The sequence below is a fragment of the Notechis scutatus genome, chromosome 3 (assembly GCF_049901735.1).
Source record: "Notechis scutatus isolate UNSWTSFEM ecotype Mainland chromosome 3, rNotScu1.2, whole genome shotgun sequence".
In the NCBI taxonomy this organism is placed as follows: domain Eukaryota; kingdom Metazoa; phylum Chordata; class Lepidosauria; order Squamata; family Elapidae; genus Notechis; species Notechis scutatus.
This window is the reverse complement of record NC_142011.1, coordinates 106,655,625-106,675,445: the sequence shown is the minus strand read 5'-3', so window position 1 is coordinate 106,675,445 and position 19,821 is coordinate 106,655,625. Positions and strand designations below refer to the sequence as shown.

The following is a 19,821-nucleotide window of genomic DNA, read 5'->3' as shown; positions in this document are numbered from 1 at the left end:
CAAAGCAGCTGAAGTTGAAAAAGCAGGAAATAAAGTACAGCCAAGAGCCTGGGTTGGGCAGGTAGGCCAAACAAAGCAGCAGACATCTAACCGGTTGGGTGTCTGCTGCTGTTCACAGCTATCGGTTCTATAGAACCGGACCGAAATGGTAGCATCCCACCTCTGCCCCACCCCCCAAAAATCAGGCAGTTATAATCAGCTGGTACCAAAAGCAACCTCAAATAAAGCTCCCTCACTAAATTATTGGACATGGCACATTCAATTTTAACAAGGTGTTGCCTGATTCATCCCAGCGCCATGCAATTTAAGGTTTTAAATGTAATAGTCAACATTTGACTTGAAGTCCACAGACCTACTGATCACCAGCAACCTTGATAATTGAAGTTACAGACAACTTCTTCACCTTAGTTTATCCACCATGGATCTGGTTGATTGGGAACAACTGGGCCTGGTTCTATGTTGGTCATAGCAGATATGAAGCCTTGAGCTGTTCTTCATGAAATAAAAAAAATATTACTTTCAAAGCCCTGAAACTTTATTAGTTGCATCTTTGTTTAACATCAGCCATCCTCTAACTTCAACGGTTCTCTCCCTACAAGGTCAGCTGAAGTCCAAGACATCATGAGTACTTCCTTACATGCATCACTTGGCTTTTACTGCAGCTCTCTAACTTCTCCAAGCTGTCTTTCTTGGTGGCCAGGTTGCTTGAGGTGCTATCACCTTCACTTCAGGCTTAGCAACAATCTGGCAGAGCTATGAAAATCACCTACCCTTGGTTTGTGCCCCATTCATTCCTGATGCAAAGGTGTTTGTGCACTGGATCCTTCATGTAACCTTCATAGCAAAGACACTCACCTTGAAGTGGAAGAACAAAAACAAGAGAATAATAAATGAGTTACATTACAACTCTGAAAAGGGAATGAGTTTTGCTGGGATATGTCAATTTAGTATGCAGCAGGAGTGAATGAAAAAAGAAAAATGCCATATTAGGAATGACTAGGAATTGGAGATAAAAAGCGCAAGATCATAATGCTTTTCTACAAGCCTTCTGCGTACCATTCTCACCACCTCAACACATACAGTGTATCATAAAGCTGGGAACAATACATGAAATGGCAGAAAAAAAAAATAGGCAAAGAGTCAGAGGATCAACAAGAAAAGGAGTCTGGACATTTTTAGTGTAATATTTGATACCTGTTCTATGATCAGCCTCTGATCTCTTATCTCACATAGATGGATGGATGGATGGATGGATGGACGGATGGATAAGCAAGCAAACATGACTGATTCCAATATCTGTGTCACAATCTCACATTCCCTTATTTATTGATGAATCTAAAATATTTATTTATTTGGAGCCTGCAATTTATTTTTTTAAATATGAATGTATGATTCAGTCATTATGACTCTAGGTAGCTTGCAAGCAGCAACATAGAAATGCCCAGCAATATGATCATAATAATAAAAACCATGCAATGTATCAGTTGTGAGAGATTTTCTACTAAATGAGATGCCAAGGAATGAAATGTCAAGATCTTTTGCTTATTCCTTTTTATACTTTTATACCCTTTCTTTTATTTTATTCCCTTTCCTTCTTTTATGCCACCCAAGTCACTGCTTTATAAATTAAAAAAACAATAATTTGGAATCCTATTGGGCCTTTCAGGGACTTCTTCCCAATGAGCTCTCAGACATTCCTGTTGAAAATCCAGCTTTACCAAGCTTTTCATCCTAAAGGAATTACATTAGTTTAGAAAATAATAAGGCTGTAATCACTGAATGGAGTAGGGCACACTTTTGAGGAAATACATAAAAGGTCACACTGCAACACACTGTGAGAGGAGAGCATAACAAAAGATTGTAAAGCTATAAAGGGAAAGTTGACAGAAAGAAATTGTCCTCCTTTCATGTTGCTAGAATGAAATTGCCAACAGGTGCAAAGCAGAGAAAAAAAAATGCTTAGTCAGTGGAAAGGCCACAAAAACGAAGCTCTCCCACTGTCCCATTCAAGCCAGCTACTTTTTCAGAAGTGAATTCCTATTCTAATGACTGTTTCATCCTCTACTTGGCCAAGCTTTGGGCAAATCAACAGTTTTCCCCCTTCCACATTCACCCTTTTCTCATGTGTTTTTTTTTGGCAACTAAAATGAAAATCCTGAGTAGGGATCATAATATTTAATTAATTAATTAATGTGTTTGTTTATATCCTGCCTTTGTTATTTTTATGAATAATTTAAGGCAGCAAACATACACAGCAGTTCTTCCTCCTCCTATTTTGACCCCAACAACAACCCTGTAGAGTAAGTTCTCTGGGCTGGGAAAGGAAGCCAAGGTCACCTAGACAGTTTTTATGCCTAAAGTGGTACTAGAACTCACACTCTCCTAATTTCTAGCCTAGTGCCTTAACCAGGTGATTGGGGGTGATTGGGGGGGATTGTTTTTACTCAGATATCAAAGCTGCAAATGGTAAGAGTAGATTGAGATATTTGCCGTATGACTGGTTACTTGAACTCCCAACCAGACTGCTTCTCTCAGGTGATGGAATTAAAGTTAGACATTGTAGCATTAAAATAAGATTCAGTGACAACTCTAGGTCCATAAGTGACTTGGAACAGGCAGCAGGGAGAGGTCCTGTTTTATCCTGCATCTCAAGCAATGAAGTACTTTGAGTTTCCCTGCCATACATTACTACGATGCCAAAAAAAATTCAGTTGCAATCATAAGTTGATATGTGCTTTAAGGCTTACAGAATTATATAATAATTCCACTGAATGCACGTCTTTACTCTTCTCCCTAGATGACATTTCTGAAAGCCTACATTAAAGCTACAACTGAATTAGTTGGAAGTAAGTTCTGTCTTTTAAATTATATTGGACGTATCTGTAGGTAGGGAAGAAAAAGAGGACTCCACAGTTGTATGCTTTAAATACTAGCTACACAGCCATCTAGTCAGATTACAGCCCAAAAGAACAAAAGGTACAACAGAAGTACTTATTTTTTGTCATTTTTTTTCTTTTTTGGAAGGCATAATCATTTTTACAGAATGCTGGCAAAAATCTATGAATTTAGAAATAAGCCCAAGGAGGGTGTTTGAAACCATCCCCCTCAGAGACCTGCTACAGTTGGCAGCTGCTATGGCAGATGGTTGTGAATAAGTGAAATGCAGACAGGATGGGCAAATGAGTCACACCACATCAAAGGGGAATAAACATGACTCCTGTGAGCATGTGCAGAACAGAGAAGGCTGGATCAATCTCCTGAGGATATACCATCTCTAAATTTAGGCGGTGGCACCTGGAAATTCATAATTGTGCCTGTTGAAAAAAATGATAGAATCTAGCACCATTCATATTAAAGACTCATATTTGCAGATTCTCCTCCTAACAGATATACATATATACAGTATAAAATTTGAGTGCAAGTATTTCTTGTTATAGTTCATAGAAAAGATCATCAGCCTAAATCAGAGAGTATAACATAATCCATCAAAAAAAATAGCCTGCTGGGTAAAAGAAAAATTGGATTCAAGATAAAAGAACTTCATATGACTTTTTGTTATCACCATACAGAAACAATGGAAATGTGAAGGTCATTTTTCCACCACAGCTTTTGACAGCTTTGGGAACTTGACAATCCCCCAGATACATGTCAATTACCACATTGCACCCACCTACCGGTTTCAGGATCACACTCGTGTTCACAAGGGTCGAGAAGTCGTCGGGCGCACATATCCAAGGCCCACGGCCCACTAGAATTTTGCTGGGAGAAAAGAACCACCTGGGCAGGATTTAACCAGTCACTGGCATCCAGTTGGCTTCCCTCTAATAAGATAAATCGGCTTCCTGAAAATAGAAAATAGAAAGAAAATAGAAAGAAATGGCATCATTCTGAAGGCATTTTCATGGGTGAGATCTAAATTTCCTCTAAGTCTTCCCTCTAATTGATGTCACATACAAAAGAAAATCAATTTGTAATATGAATGAATATTTTGTCTAATGTAACTTAAAATCCACTTTATAATTTGTGTGGGAAAATATTCTCAAGGTCACTTTTCTAATGTAACTTAACAAGCATTGGTTCTTCTCTATGAACAAAAACATTAGGCATATTTTCTTTCATTTCTGGAGATGACTTAGAAATACCTCTTCCAGAACCCATTTCAAATATCCCCAATTATCCTGTTTTGAAGATTCAGCCATTGTTCATTGCAGGGGCCTTAGGCTTAGCATGTCCATCTCTGGTTGATACGGCTACACATTTGTCTGTTATCTCCTATCATGATTTTTGGACAATTTATACAAAACCATGTCTAGGCTAAAAAAATACTTCAAATAACAGAAAGTTTGGAAGTAAATTTGATACCATGAAAGCCAGCTAACCCTTCAACCATGAAACCAGGCTACTCCAAGGACAAAATCTCCCATTAAATTTCCAGCTAAGATAACTCATTTCTCTGCTCCAATCAGGGTCAGTTGCTCTATCAATCTAATCTGTTCTCCATCCTCTACTTCTGGGTTTTTTCCCCCCTCATTGGCTTAGATGTCAGAGCATCTGTCTAGATTGTTTCACTTCAGATCACAGTAAGAAATTGCATACCTTAATAAACAAATTATTGGGACACAGAATAATTTCCCATTAGGAAGCAAAGTTCTGCTTCAACCTAATTGACATTTGGTTTCCTACAAGAACTAATCTTTCTATCTTGGATACTGGAGAGTAAGTTATATAACACACATCCATCCAATCTGATATGATCGACCTCCCTTAAGGCGAATGCTGAATTAGCAATAGTTTCCAAAGGTAAAATCCTCTGGTTGGCTGTTCATTTATCGAGTGACAAATGTGACATACTGTACATGTTGTCAGATTCTGCTTTTCCCCCCCTTCATCTATCAACAGAAGTTAAGGGGGCCTATGCCTGGCACAGTTGTGGGTGGGACACAGCTCAGCATTTTTGTAGGGGCGGCATTTGTTTCCAATGTTCTGGGAAGTGTTTGCAAAGCAAAATGTGGCTCTAATACCCATAAGCCACATCTTCTTCTTTGTAAACATGTTGTCTCAAAGTTATCCTATGCTTTAAAATAAAATCTGTTGTTTTTACCTTGTTTATGCTAAAAAGGCCTCTGATTCTAGTTCTACTACACACTGAATTAAAATTATGTTTCTCCTATGAAAAAGTATCTTTCTTTTACCATATTACCATATTCTCAAACAATCTGCCACATTCTCCAATGCAAAGCTCTCACTTAAACCTCTTACATAGAGCTCAATAGCACATTTTTATTAAACGTATTTATTTCCCACTTATTTAAAAAATATTGTAGCACTTTACAACAGTCTTAAAACTATACAATAAGACCAAAATAAATGCAGGATAAATTCAGAATTAAAAACTGCCTATTAAAAAAAAAGAGCAGGGGGAAGGGAAGATTAAATGACTGGAGAAAGCTAACATAATAACATGACATCTGAAACACAAGCCTGACAGAAATCCACCACTGTTCTTCCTACCAGACAGTGTTCTGCCCACAGCAAGACCTCATTTAAAAATTAATGCAGTCTGTAGAGTTGGTGGTTGAAGTAATCTGGTGCCAAGTTTTTTTGAATGTTATATGGACTGCTGTAATCTGTTCTGCATGGGACTGCCCTTGAAGAGTATTTTAAAGTTTCACCTGGTGCAAAACGCAGCAGTATGAATAGTTATATGAGTGTCCTAGAAGGAACAGAGGTGTATGGGGTGAACATGTTTCATGTCTGCTCTGTGAGCTGCACTGTTGCTGGTTTGCTTCCAGGTGTAATTCAAGGTGCTGATTTTGACCTTTAAAGCAATTTGTGGCATGGGGATATCTGCAGGACTGCCTCTTTCCAATTATTTCTACCTGTCCAATTAGGTTCAGCAGGAGAGGAATGTTGTGGATCCTTTCCATTCTATCTGATGGGACCCAGGATACAAACCTTTTGTGCTATGACCTCCATTCTCTGGGTGAGACCACATCATTCCCCTTAAATTACCATTAGTCACAATCTTTATGGCCTTTTGGAAAGTCTTCAAAACATGGTTTTTCCATTAGCAATATCACTTAGACTTATATACCACTTCACAGTGCTTTTATAGCCCTCTCTAATGGGTTTACAGAGTCAGCATATTGCCCCCAACAATCTGGGTCCTCATTTTATCCACCTCAGAAGGATGGAAGGCTGAGTAAAACCTTTAGCCAGTGGGACTTGAACTGCCAAACTGCTGGCAATCAGCAGAGTGCAACACTGCACTCTAACCACTGCACCACCACAGCTTTGGTATCCTTTGAAGCAGAGGGCCTTGTGTGTTAGTTGCACCATTTATGACATCATTAATAGCCCTTTCTAAATTTGGATTTTACTTATGGCAAATACTGGTATTTGTTTAAAATGATTTTATATTATATTTATATTATATATACTGTACGATTATATATTATTGATTTTTACATTTTAATTGTTGGTTTTGTTGGCTATCCAGAGTCACCTTGTATGAGACAGGCACACATATAAATTTTATAGATAGATGTTAGATAGATAGAGATAGTGAGATAGATATAAATACCAACTTGACTTAAATGTTGGCACATTAGTGTGGGAAGTCAGAATTTTTTAAATGTACTTATTATGCAAATTTATATGGTCACTCATTCATCTTTCAATCAATCATGGAGGATAACTATAAGAAGCAAAAAATAATAGCAAAACAATAAAAACAGTAAAGATGTGAAGTAAACACTATATATTCAAGCAGACCAAACATGGACTGTGCCATATTAACATCCTAGTTCTAGAGTCTGAGTCAAATGCCAAGTTCTAGATTCTTCCAAAAGGGCAACAGGGTTGTGGCATTTGGAAACTCAGTGTGGACAACTGAATTGCATCCAGAAACTGACTAGGAACAGGCATAATTTCTCCTAGGCAGAGGAGTTGTATAGGCATACTGAGGACTACCCAACTGTTCCTACTACTGTATTCGGAATCAGCTGCAGTTTACAAATGGTCTTCAAGGGCATTCCCAAGTAGAATGCATTGCTGCATCCCAAATGGGAAATGACTAATGCATGAAAGAGCAAGATCATTGGCTACTGATTCAGAAACACGCACAGCTGGTGCACAAGATGAATTTGAGCAAAGGGTTTCATGGCCACAGCTTCCCCAACTTGTTGAGTGGGAGCCACGAATCCAGGTGGACTTCCAGATTGCACTCCTATTCAGTCTGGGGAAATGTTTACAATAGCAGTCTCCAATTCTTGGTGAGTAGCAAAACCCACAACCACTTGATATTGTTAGGCTTAAGGAGGACCCTGCTTCCCCTCATCCACATCTTTACAGCCACCAAGCAATGAGGAGGAACCTTGACAGCATAACTTGGGCAGCTCATGGCAGAGATGTATAATTATTACCAATCTACTAATGATATTTAACTCCATCCTAACAGATGATCTAACACAGGGGGTTCCCAATCCCTGGTCCATGGACTGGCAGAGGTCCACAGCATGGCAGAAACCCGGCCATGCAAACAAGCGAAGCTCCATCCGTGGCATGCTATTCAACACCACCGACAATGCTGCTATACTTCAAAAAGACCTTGACTATGTGTCAGAATGGTCAAACAAGTGGCAACTTCAAATCTCAACAAATAAATGCTCTGCCTTACATATTGGCAAGAAAAATAAAAAAATCAAATGCAAGCTGGATGGACAAGATCTTGTAGATGACTTTCACTCTGTCAAGGACCTTGGAGTTCTCATCTCTGATGATCTAAGTGCTAGAGCCCACTGTAACAACATTGACAAAAAGGCATTAAGAGTTGTTAACCTAATCAATCCTATAAAGCTTTTTCTCTGGTAATATTGTACTACTAACTAGAGCATACAAAACATTTGCTAGACCAATTATTGAATACAGCTCATCTGTCTGGAATCCGCACTGCATATTGGACATTAATACAATCGAGAGAGTCCAAAAATATTTCATGAGAAGAGTCCTCCACTCCTCTACTCGCAACAGAATACCCTATGCCTCCAGACTTGAAATTTTAGGTTTAGATAACTAGGAACTATGCTGCCTTCGGTTTGACCTAAGCATAATACATAAAATTATCCATTACAATGTCCTACCCATCAATGACTACTTCAGCTTCAACCTCAACAATACACAAGCACACAATAGATAAAAACTCAGGGTAAACTGCACAAAACTCGATTGCAGGAAATATGACTTCAGCAACAGAGTGGTCAATGCATGGAATACTCTACCTGACTCTGTGGTTTCTTCCACTAACCCCAAAACTTTAACTTCAGACTGCCGACTATTGACCTCACCCCATTCCTAAGAGGTCTGTAAGGGGCGTGCATAAGCACACCAATGTGCCTACCATCCCTGTCTTAATGTTCCCTTTTATTCATATATATTTCATGTACTAATAATCATGTTTATACTTATATATATTTTCAAATGCATGCTTGACAAAATAAATAAATAAATAAAATAAAAATAAATAAAACCACACCCCCTCCTCTATGTGGAAAAACCACCAATCCCTGGTGCCCAAAAGGTTGGGGGCTGCTGATTTAACAGCTTCATATAGATTCTAAATAGGAGTGAGAACAAGATCAAACCCTAAGGCATCTTGTAAATCGGTGACTTCAGACAAGATCTCTTTCTCCCATTAATGCTGCTGAAAGGAATTGTATTTAGAAGAAGGAGAACCACTGAAGCACTGTGCCCTCAACTCAAAATTCCCTAAAATGGTCCATAAGAATACTATGGTTGATGATATTGAAAGCTACCAAAAAATCAGAGGATCAAGACATCACCCTTATCTTTAGTTTCCAGAGGTCATCTACACGTGTGACGAACACATGTGAATCCAGGCTAAAGGGTGTGTTCTATAATATGTTTCTTCCATGGCCCTTTGGATCTATAAGCCTACTGCCTTCTCTTTGTGAAAATTGTCCATAATCACTGGTTCAAACAATGTCTTCTGCTACGTATGTATATATATATGTGTATGTATGCATCTTATTGTGTTGACTCTGGGTGGCTTACAATATTAAAAATCATAATACAAGTAACACCACATTATGGCAATTTGCTTTCCTCAATCTTCAGAGCTTACTAGATATGGGAAATACTCATGTCAAATCTGAAAGAGGGGAACTAATATGTATGTACATAAATATAGTAAAAAGAATAGAAAACATATTGTGTGGGGATTACTTATGTTCCTGGATCCACAAACTATTAAGAGCATATTAATCTCCCAGAAGAACTTGATCCAGAAAATTAAAGAGGCAGAGTGGGTTGGATACAAATCAGGGCAATGATTTGCTCTTCACAAAGACAATAATCAATACACACCATGCTCAGGTAGCCATAACCTTCATTGCAAATGAAGCCTACCCAGATGCACATTTTATATAATTTTCTGGAGGCAACATGAACAGAACAGGGAGGGCACCATTTCTACTCCAGCCAGGCTTTGACTATGGACATTTCTGTACATATCTTATGCAGAAATCTTCCTCCTTGCCCATTCTTTTTCTTGGAATGGTATGCTTCTTAAATTAAGAGTAGATGCAGCCATGCTGCTGATTTTTATAAGATGTTTTGGGAATTGTACTAATTAGAACAGAAAGTATCAGGAGGCAGGGAAATGCAATAAACAAATACAGGATGACTATTTGAAATTCTAACCTGCTATTTATGGATTTATTCATGACTATATTCACATACACATCTACAACTAATAGAAAAGGATAAATAGTCAACAGGTTTGGAGGATGTTAGTTTTCTCCAATTTGGTGCTTTCCAGATGTATCAGGATTGCAACATGCAGAATTTTCAGTTTGAGTTAAAAGTAGAAATCCTGGAAACTACAATCCCACAAAATCTGAAAGATGCCCAATTAAAGAAGGCTAATGAAGACGTTACACTGTCGTTACATGCTGTAGGCAAAAGACAGTGAGAAAGATCAATCAAAAGTATTTTTTTAACCTGACCAATGTGCAAATACATGTCAAAGTTTCACAGTATGCTACAGTAACAAGCCTTAACATGCATGCTCCATCTAATACTGATCTGACAGTAGAAGTGAAGAGATAAGTGGAAGACTGTCTTACCATCAGCAATAAGATGCTCCGGTACGTGAAGTGTTATCTTGACCACAAGTGGGCAACTCACATGAGAAGCACAGACCAGACCAATGACACAGCTGGTGATGCTGATGAGAGTCAGAGTTGTCTTGCTAACAGGACTTCTAGGTGAACCCACTAAAACAGTAAGAAAAAGAAGTCAATGCAATCCAGTTGTGTCTCTCTCACAGACCACAACATTGAGCTAACACAATGGCTCTTTGTGAACCAGAGCCCTGGGCTGGTGCAATGGATTCTTCATGGGGTCTTTATGAACCTGGGGTTCTGACCATTCAGCAGAAAGAGGTGCAGATACCGAGGTGAAACATAATCATTCCATTTTGGGATGGGTGGGAGGGAGGGAAGGCATGTGAGAAACAGTCTTGCTCATTTGTGTGGATTTAGAAATAGAGATGGGCAATTTCTTGGAGCAGTGTCAGTTAACAGCCTGTACCCTAATTGGTGGCTGTGAACAGCAGTATCCCTCATTACCAGCCCACAAGTGTGTAGACATCAGGTTCCCCAGAGTAATTAATGATACTCGGTAGACTGCTTCAGTCCGCCTGCTTTCTCCAAACGGAATCTATTTTTGTCTCAGTCATGCTTCCCTGAGTGGCAGCCTCTTTACACCTCCCCGGGTGTCAAGGCATTTTGCCATCAACTCTCTCTTGACAGGCGGTATGACATCCCATCCAGGAAGAAGCAGCACTCAGATATGCTGTGAAGGTAGCACGTAAAATCTGAAGCCACAGACAAGCTCTTATGCTTTAGCCGCTTATTTATAGGGCCTCAGGCAATATGAAATGCGAATTGTGTGGATTGTTTGTGTATGTTTTAGCCAGCCACCTAAAGGATGCATCTGTGGTAAAAGCTGAAAGTAAAATGAGTTCCTTGAAAAAAATAAATCAATGAAAATGGATAAGTTTCAAAACGAATGCATTGAGCAAGGTTTTTTTAAACATAAAACAAAAAACATGGTCTGCTTCTATTACCCGGACTGGGTGGAACTGGTTACAGAACTTCTGGGTTGTATTCTGTACACACAACAACCATATAAAGCAAATGAAGCTGAGACTTTAACCCTCCCTTAGGCTCAACACCCAGTTGCAGTGAGGATATTTTCTCATGTTCATTCTGTTTCTGCCTTTGCTCCCTCTTTGTATGTTGCCCTTGCCTTGACCAGATGTCTCTTTTATAATCAGCATCTCAAATGTTTTCTTTATAGTGCAAACAGGGATTACCTTTTTTTTCTGCTGCTATGTGATGACCCAGGGTGGGATACAAAATAAACACAGTCACAAAAACAGGTGAAGCCTCTTTTATTCCTTCACTTTGCTTCAAAGCTCCAAAAATCCTTGACTGGAGACAAAAACTTCTCCACAAACAGTTATGAAAAGAAGGAAATGCCGTTTAAACTAAAAATGACTATAAATTATAGGAGTAAAAACAACACAAACCACACTGAAGCAATTAAGGGAACCAGGCAAAATAAGGGCTTGAAGATGTCCACAGATATCAGAACACACACTGGGAAGGACACCAAACTCAGAGAGGAACGACAGCCTAGATATTTCCACGCTTTGTTTCCAGCACTGGCCCATACACATGTCCGTCCTTTTAACCAGTTCCCACAGCTGCAGCCCATGAAGAGGATCAAGGCCCTTTCCTCCCCTGTACACCATGCCATTCATGTCTCTCTCTTATACTCTCCACTCTGTGTGCCCTAGGATGGAGAGGGGATGGGCCTGGGTCTTCCTCTGACTGCCCAGCCAGCCTCTGCCCTTCCCCAGCCTCCTCCCCAACCTCCGGAACCATACTTCCACTCCCTGTCGGCTGTTCCTCCTCCCCCTCGAAGTCAGTCTCCAACCGGGGCATGACATGCTACCTTCTATGTACAGTACACCTTAGTAGAATGTACTATTGCAGCTGAAGAGCTGTGGAGATCCCTTTAAGATTTTAGGGAGGAAGAGAATGCTGCCGTTCTACCAAATTTCAAATATTCAATCAGCTACCTTTCATTCTTGATAACTCTTCTGGAATGTTCCTCAAGTTCATATTCTTATTTCTTCTTCATTCAGGAGTTATATTACTATAATTATTCATCATGATTTTACTATCATACTAGTTTCCATTACAACTCGTGAGAAATTACTATCTGTGCCTAATTTGTTTTTCTATAAATCTGTGCTTTAATTCTTTTCTTAGAAAGCAGAAGACTGTGAGTTCTAATTCCACTTTAGGCATGAAAGCCAGCTGGGTGACCTTGAGCCCAACTCATCTCACAGGGTTGTCACTGTGAGGAAAATAGGAGGAGGAAGGAGTATTAGGTAAGTTTGCTACCTTCAGTTACTTATAAAAATAATGATAGGTTTTTTAAAACGAATCTACAAAAGTCTTTGTTGACTCAGTTCCAGTCTACTATTGCTTTGATTGCTTGGCTTACATTTCTTTTCAATATATCTAATCTTTAAAAACCTTACTCTTCTAATATTCACTTTTATTAGCTTTCAGTTTAAAAAATACTATGCAATATTTGAGATATCAGGAATATATCTAGCAATATTTTTTCCTGCCTTTATTCTTTTTTACTCAATCCTATGAAAGCATCTTCTTATGCTATCAAACCACCATCAACATCTTCTTATCCCCAAACTGTTCCCTCCCACTACTGTTTCTTTTACAAGAACCTATTCTAAACACTTATTCTAAAGCACTTGGATACACAATATAAGGAGACTCAATAGTGGTGAACACCCTATCTCTTCTCTCCCATGTGTTGTTTTTTTTTAATTCTAGAAAAAACATTTATTTGACATACATTTAAAACAGACAAATCAACATGTGTGTGTGTGTGTGTGTGTGTACATGTATATGTATGTATGATAGGTGTGTGTGTGTATATATATATATATATATATACACACACACACATATATACATTTTACAGCATATATTGAGCAATGGTTCATTTTTTTCTTTATCTTTATCATTGACGTGATCTGCCTTGTTACAATAACTCCTTCGTCCTTTTAATGTTTTAATTTCTCTATATAGTTTATGATTAAATGCACGTCTTCTGTCATTTCCATAACTTATCCAAATATCAAATGTTACCTTTTCTTTAACCACTCATATCAAATGTTCCATATTTCATAATAGTCACAATCTTGTTTATTTTTTAACAATTTGGTTAGGCTATCCATCTCAGCGCATTCATGTATTTTTTTAATTACCATATCCTCTGAAGGAATGGAAGACAGCTTCCAGTTTTATGTGTAGGTTATTCTGGCCGCAGTTATGATGTGCAAAATATTTTTTCTCCATGTTTAAATCTATCATACTTAGCAGAAAGGTTTCAGGTTCAAGTTTTAAAATTTGTTTTGTTATATTTAAAATCTAATTTCTAATATTTCTCCAAAACTTCTGAGCACATGGGCAAGTCCACCACATGTGAAAATATGTTCCTTGTGCGTAGTTACATTTCCAACAGTTGGGTGTAGGTTGGGGAACATCTTAGCCAGTCTCGCAGGAGGTAGGTGCCAGCGATGAACCATTTTATATAAGTTTTCTTTATACGAGACTGACATGGTTAATTTGTAATTTGTTTGTCAGATGTGTTCCCACTTATCTAATTCAATACTATGACCCACGTTTTTAGCCCAAATTATCACAGAGTCTGTGACTGTTTCTTCTTTTAATTTGTAGTCCAAAAGATATGTATATGTTTTACTAATTGTTTTCTTTTCCTCTCCTAGCCATATTTTATCTAATTCTTGTGGGGTCATATTAAAGCCAAATTGTTCTCTATCTTTTTTATAATGGGTTTGTATTTATGCAAAGGGCCATCATGCTATCTCCTTTCCTTGAATTTGTATTTGGTTCCTATTTTTAAGCTCTCCAGTATCATATAATAAATCTTTATACCTGACAATATTTTCATAATCCAATACATTTGGATATGTGACTGCTTCCAATGTAGATAGCCACAATGGAACCTTTGGATAATGTTTTTTTTTTAATCTTTCCCCAGATATTGAACAACACATTTCTTACATGGTGCCTTTGGAAATATGAATGTTGTTTAGATTTTCCATTCCACATGAAGGTGTGCTAGCCAAGTTGGAGATCAAAACCTTCTAATACTACCTTCTATTTTCTAATTTAACCCAATCCTTCTATTTTCTAATTTAACCCAATCCTTAAGCCAGTTTACTATAGCAGCATCATAATATAATTCAAAATCTGGAAGGCCAAATCCTCCTTTTTATCTTGGCATCCTGTAATAATTTATATTTCACTCTGGGTTTTTTCCTCTGCCATATAAACTTAGACATACATTTTTTTAATTCTACAAAAAAGTTCTTTTCCAACTTGACTGGCACTGTATGAAACAGGAACAGCAGTTTTGGCAAAATATTCATTTTTACTGTCGAAATACGTCCCAATAGCGATAACTGCAATTTGGCCCAATTATCTAAATCCTTAACTATTTGTGTTATTAACTTATCAGTTATCTTTTTTAATCGACTAACATCTAGCAGTCAACCAGATCCCTAAGTATTTTACTTTATTTACCACCTGCATACCTAATTTATTTGCTAGTTCTTCCTTCTGCTCCTTTGTACAGTTTCTTGTTAACACTTTTGTTTTTCTTTGTTAATTTTTAACCCTGCCACCTTTCCATATTCTTCTATTTCTCTTAGGGCTCGCTTCAAGGGTTCTTCTAATATAAATGCCATATCATCGGCAAATGCCTGGAATTTATATTCTTCTTTTTTAATTTTTAGTCCTCTAATCCAGGGATCCCCAACCTTTTCGACGCCGCGCCGGTTCCGACATCAGCTGGGCGCCAGCCCGGCACGCAGGTCAACTGGGCGCCGCCATCTTTTATGACGAAAAGGCGCTTCCGGTGACGCCACCGGAAGCGCTGAGCTCATAAAAAGATGGCGGCGCCAGTATTCTGGTGAGCTTTTTCGGTAGAAATGGCTTTCTACCCGGAAAAGCTCACGAAGCGCTGGCCGCCATCTTTTATGATGAAACAGCGCCCGTGAGCTTTCACCCGAAAAGCTCACCAGAAGCGCTTTTTACCAAAAAAGATGGCGGCGCCCAGCAACCAGCGGCCCGGTAAGGCTTGTTCCGCCCGGTACCGTCCGCGGACCGGCGGTTGGGGACCCCTGCTCTAATCTCTTGATTTTGCCTAATTTGCGCTAAGAGAGTCTCTTCTGCCAATATATACAATAGAGGAGCTAGGGGGCAGCCTTGTCTTACTCCCTTATTTATCTTTATGGTATCTGTATTTTCCCCACTTATTAATATTTTTGCGGTTTGCATGTTATAAATTGTCTTAATAAATCCTATAAAATTTTCACCAAATTTCATGCCTATCCGTTGTTTAATAAGGAAGTTCCAATTCAGGTTGTCAAAAGCCTTCTGGGCATCTAAAAATATCAATGCCATTGTCTTGGTTGAGTGTACTTCATAATATTCTAATATATCCATAATGGTTCTTGTATTTGTTTTTATTTGCCTATGGGGGAGGAAGCCATTCTGATCAGAGTGGATAATTCTACTTAATACTCTCTTTAATCTTTCCGCCAATATTGTAGCCATTATTTTGTAATCTACATTTAAAAGTGATATTGGTCTATAGTTTTGAATTTTTTGTGGGTCTGATTATTCTTTATAAATAAGGGTAATATATGCTTCCAACCATGATTTAGGCATGTTAGCATTCTTCAGGGCTTCATTGTACAAGTCCACCAATATCTCCTCTATTGTTTCTTGGAATTCCTTATAGAATTCCAAAGGAATTCCATCTGGGCCAGGGGTCTTATTTGCTTTTGGTGTTCCAATTGCCTTCCTAATTTCTTCTATAGATATTTTATTATTCAAATTTTGTTTCTCTTCATCAGTAATTTCGGGCAAGTTCTTTTCATTCAAATATTGATCAATAGATTCTTCTGGTATTTCTTCCTATTTATACAATTTCATAAAAAACTCCTTAGCAATTTCTTTCTTTTCTTGGGTCTGCGTGCATACCCTTCCTGATCTTGGAGAGCTACGATCGTTCTCTTTTCTTGTTCTTTTTTAATTTTATGGGCAAACCACCTCCCGGCTTATTTGCATTTTCAAAATAATTTTGTTTTGCTAATTTAATTTTTCGGGCCAAATCTTCCTGTACATTTTGATTTATCTTATGTTTTACCAGATCTATTTCTTTCTCAATTTTTGAACTGTTTGGGTCCTTTTGTCTACTTGTTTCTAAATCTTTCAGTTTCTCCCTCCATATGTTTTGTTGCTGTCTTTTTTCTTTATTCTTTTTTAATATTGTAAGCAATAGTTAGACCTCTCACATAGGCTTTGGCCGTATCCCAAAGATTCTGTAGAGAGGTATGTTCTCTTTTGTTTATTTCAAAAAATATGTTCTATTCTTTCTTTATCATTTCAATATATTCTTTATCTCTTAATATGGTATTGTTAAATGTCCATCTTCCAATTTTTCTCTTTCCTTTCCATTTAATTTGAATGGGATTATGGTCAGCCCATAGATTTGGCAAAATCTCGATCGTTTCAATATTCTCCATTAACCCAGGGTCCATCCATATCTGATCTATTCTGGACCAAGAGTGGTCGGAGTTTGAAAAAAAGGTATATTGTTTTTTATTTGGATTTAATTCTCTCCACACATCTTTCAAGTTAAGTTCTCTTACCATATTATTAAAAGACGAAGGGAGTATTCTCCTTTCCTTTTTTTTTTTTTTTGGGAAGTTCTATAATCTTTATCTTTATCTGGGACTGCATTATAGTCTCCTACAATGCATACATTAGCATACTCAAATTCTATTATCTTATGGTGAAGCCTATTATAAAAGTCTTTTTGGTTTGTATTCGGGGCATATATTGTGACTAATAACATCTTTTTCTGATTTACATTTATTTCTATAAAGAGCATTCTCCCTTCTTGATCTTTGTATATTTGTTTATATTGCAACCAATCCTTTACATATACTATAATTTTTTTTTTTGCAAGTGCCGAGTACATTTTACCCAAATTTGTATTCTTTAAGAGGTCTGCTTGATTATCTGGAATATGCACTTCTTGGATACAAGTTATGTCAGCGTTTTGTTTTTTGAGTTTCCCAAATATCTGTTTTCTTTTTGATGATAAATTTAAACCATTGATATTGTCTGAAAATAAAGTGATTTCTCTATCAGTGTCACTGACTGTGTGAGGCATTTCTCGTTTCATTCCTTGTTCTAGGCTCTCTTCTTCTTAGTCTGTTGCCTTCCCCTTCTTCTCTAAGATTTTGGGGTTCAGAGTGTGAATCAGATTCTTTTTCTCCGGAGAGTTGTTCCTCTTGGCTTCTCGTATTTAGGTCGTCTCTACTTTCTTGTTCTTCCTCGGGTCCTAGGTGTCGTTCACAAAATTCATGTGATTTTTCAATTGTATCAATTTTGTATTTTTTGTCCTGCCACGAAACTAAAAGCCCCACCTAAATACCATTTCTAATAAGTTGAGTTGATAAAAACTGGTAGCCCCTTCTCCGCTCTCTGACTCTTCTGGGTATTTGTTTCAGTGTAACCACTTCATGATCTTTGTATACAAGTGGTTCATCTCTGGTCTTACTATAGAGCAGGTCTCGTGTTGTCTTCCTCGCAAATCGAAAGTGAACCTCTTGGGGTAGTCCATGTCTCCTCGCATAGTGTGTATATACTCTGTAGACCTCGTCTACATCATTTTCAATTTCCAGTTTGGGTTTCTGTAAAGCCGCCGCTATCAGATTCGTCATAATTTTACGTAGATCTTCCTTTTTGTCTTCCACCACATTCTGGAACCTAAGATGAAATGATGCTTTCTCTAATTCCATGTGTACCATCGAATCCCGGAGTTCGCAGTAAAGCACTTTCCAATTTTGTTCTGAATCCTCTAATTTCTTTTCTACCATCTCCGTTCTTGCCTCTACTAAATTTAATTTCTGTTCATTTTTTATCACTTTTTTCCTGCATCTTTCCAATCTTACTATTCAAATTTTGTATTTCGTTTTTCACTTGTCCTATTTCAGTTCTCATCTCTGTTTTCATGTCGTCATGGTTCCTCGCTATCAATTCGTGGGTTTTTGCCATCATTTCCTGCATCATAGTTGCCTGTACTGTCTGTAGGCTTTGAGCTGAACTAGTTTTTTCTGCCAATAGCATTGCATCTATAGATCTCTGCCCCATAAGTAAAGACATTGTTGTTGTAGTTTTCTTTCCTGATTTTACATTTGTAATTGATGTTGTTGCCATTTTAACTATCTGCAGCAGCTCTTTCCAATCTACCATCAACTACCCTCGTAGAGCACTATTTTCCTCTCCTTTTCAGTTCAATAGTAATATTAATACATATATTATTATATTATTAATTACCAAAATTCTATTATGGAAAATCACAATCAGCTCTTATTTCTATTTTTTCTTATTGAACTTATTCAACTATTACAATACTTAGGAGAATTCAATATTAATCAAATCCAGATATATTTACTCACAAAATCAAAAGTCTTATATGCTTAATTAATTAATATAAAGCAGCCAATTCATTAAAGTAATTAAATTCTTATCTATATATAAATATCAATTAATCTATTTCTTTAGAGTTCTTAATTATATGCTTACCTCAGAATAAAAATACCTCAATTTCTTACTATATGATTATTATTTAAAAGTCCGAGTTCTATATTTATGAAACACACTTTCAACTGTCCAGTTATTCAAAAATTATTAACCAGTATTCTTAACTCAATATTCCAACACATATATATCTATTAAGATTATGTTTTACCAATATTATTTAGTTACTTATGATTGACCAGTTGAATGATGTCCATGGATGATGATGATGATGATAATGATCTTCTTCTTCTTCTTCTTCTTCTTCTTCTTCTTCTTCTTCTTCTTCTTCTTCTTCTTCTTCTTCTTCTTCTTCTTCTTCTTCTTCTTCTTCTTTTCCTTTTTTTCTTATAAATACCTTCATACAGTTCTTAGTTCGAGTTCAAAATGTCCTCTTTAAATTTGCACAGTCACTTCCACCATTTCGTTTCTCCTTTCTGTTTTGGCTCCTTCTTCTTGCTCCTTTATTCTCCCATGTCTTAATAGATACAGTAATAGATGTTTGAACCTGGGTCTGTGCTTGTAAACTTGCACACTCCCTGTTTGTATCTGTTTGTGTATATATGCAAAAGTACCAATCAAAATTTAATGCATTAATAGTCTAGATGTTGTGTTACATTTTATATAATCATGCACAGTAAAGATACTGTATAATGCCAATTTTCGGTACAGTCGAACTACTGATAACAACAACAATGGCAATTTAATAATATCATTAGAAAAATATTGAAATTGCATTGGTGTTTTTCTTTACCTTACAGCACCTAAGATAGTCATTTTGTTATACAATGCCCAGAGTTGCTTCTGTGAGATGGGCAGAGATAGCTAGATATTTAGGTAAGATTTTTTAAGCACAGAAATCAGATTTCTGCCTGAATACTTCCCATGCATAATCTCTTCTCCAAAAATGAGAAAGCGGTTGAAATTCAGATGGGCAGATGGCTGGCTTCCAGATAACTAAAACTGGGCACTTTCTGAGTCAAAAGAATCATATAGTGCTCGCCCTGCTCAAACA

General features: G+C 37.4%; 1 protein-coding gene across 2 annotated transcripts in view; it reads right to left on the bottom strand.

Moving 5' to 3' along the window:
* ASTN1 (astrotactin 1) overlaps positions 1-19,821 on the bottom strand; it is a 254,516-nt gene that overhangs the window by 109,427 nt on the left and 125,268 nt on the right. For both annotated transcript variants that reach the window (XR_015748725.1, XM_087960906.1), the window contains exons 6-8: positions 10,146-10,295; positions 3,675-3,842; positions 771-855 (exon numbers count right to left, since the gene is read on the bottom strand). Coding sequence is in view for 1 of the 2 variants with exons in the window: in XM_087960906.1 (XP_087817032.1) it covers positions 771-855; positions 3,675-3,842; positions 10,146-10,295 (403 nt within the window). In the remaining variant the exon portion in view is untranslated. The remainder of the gene's footprint in view (positions 1-770; positions 856-3,674; positions 3,843-10,145; positions 10,296-19,821) is intronic.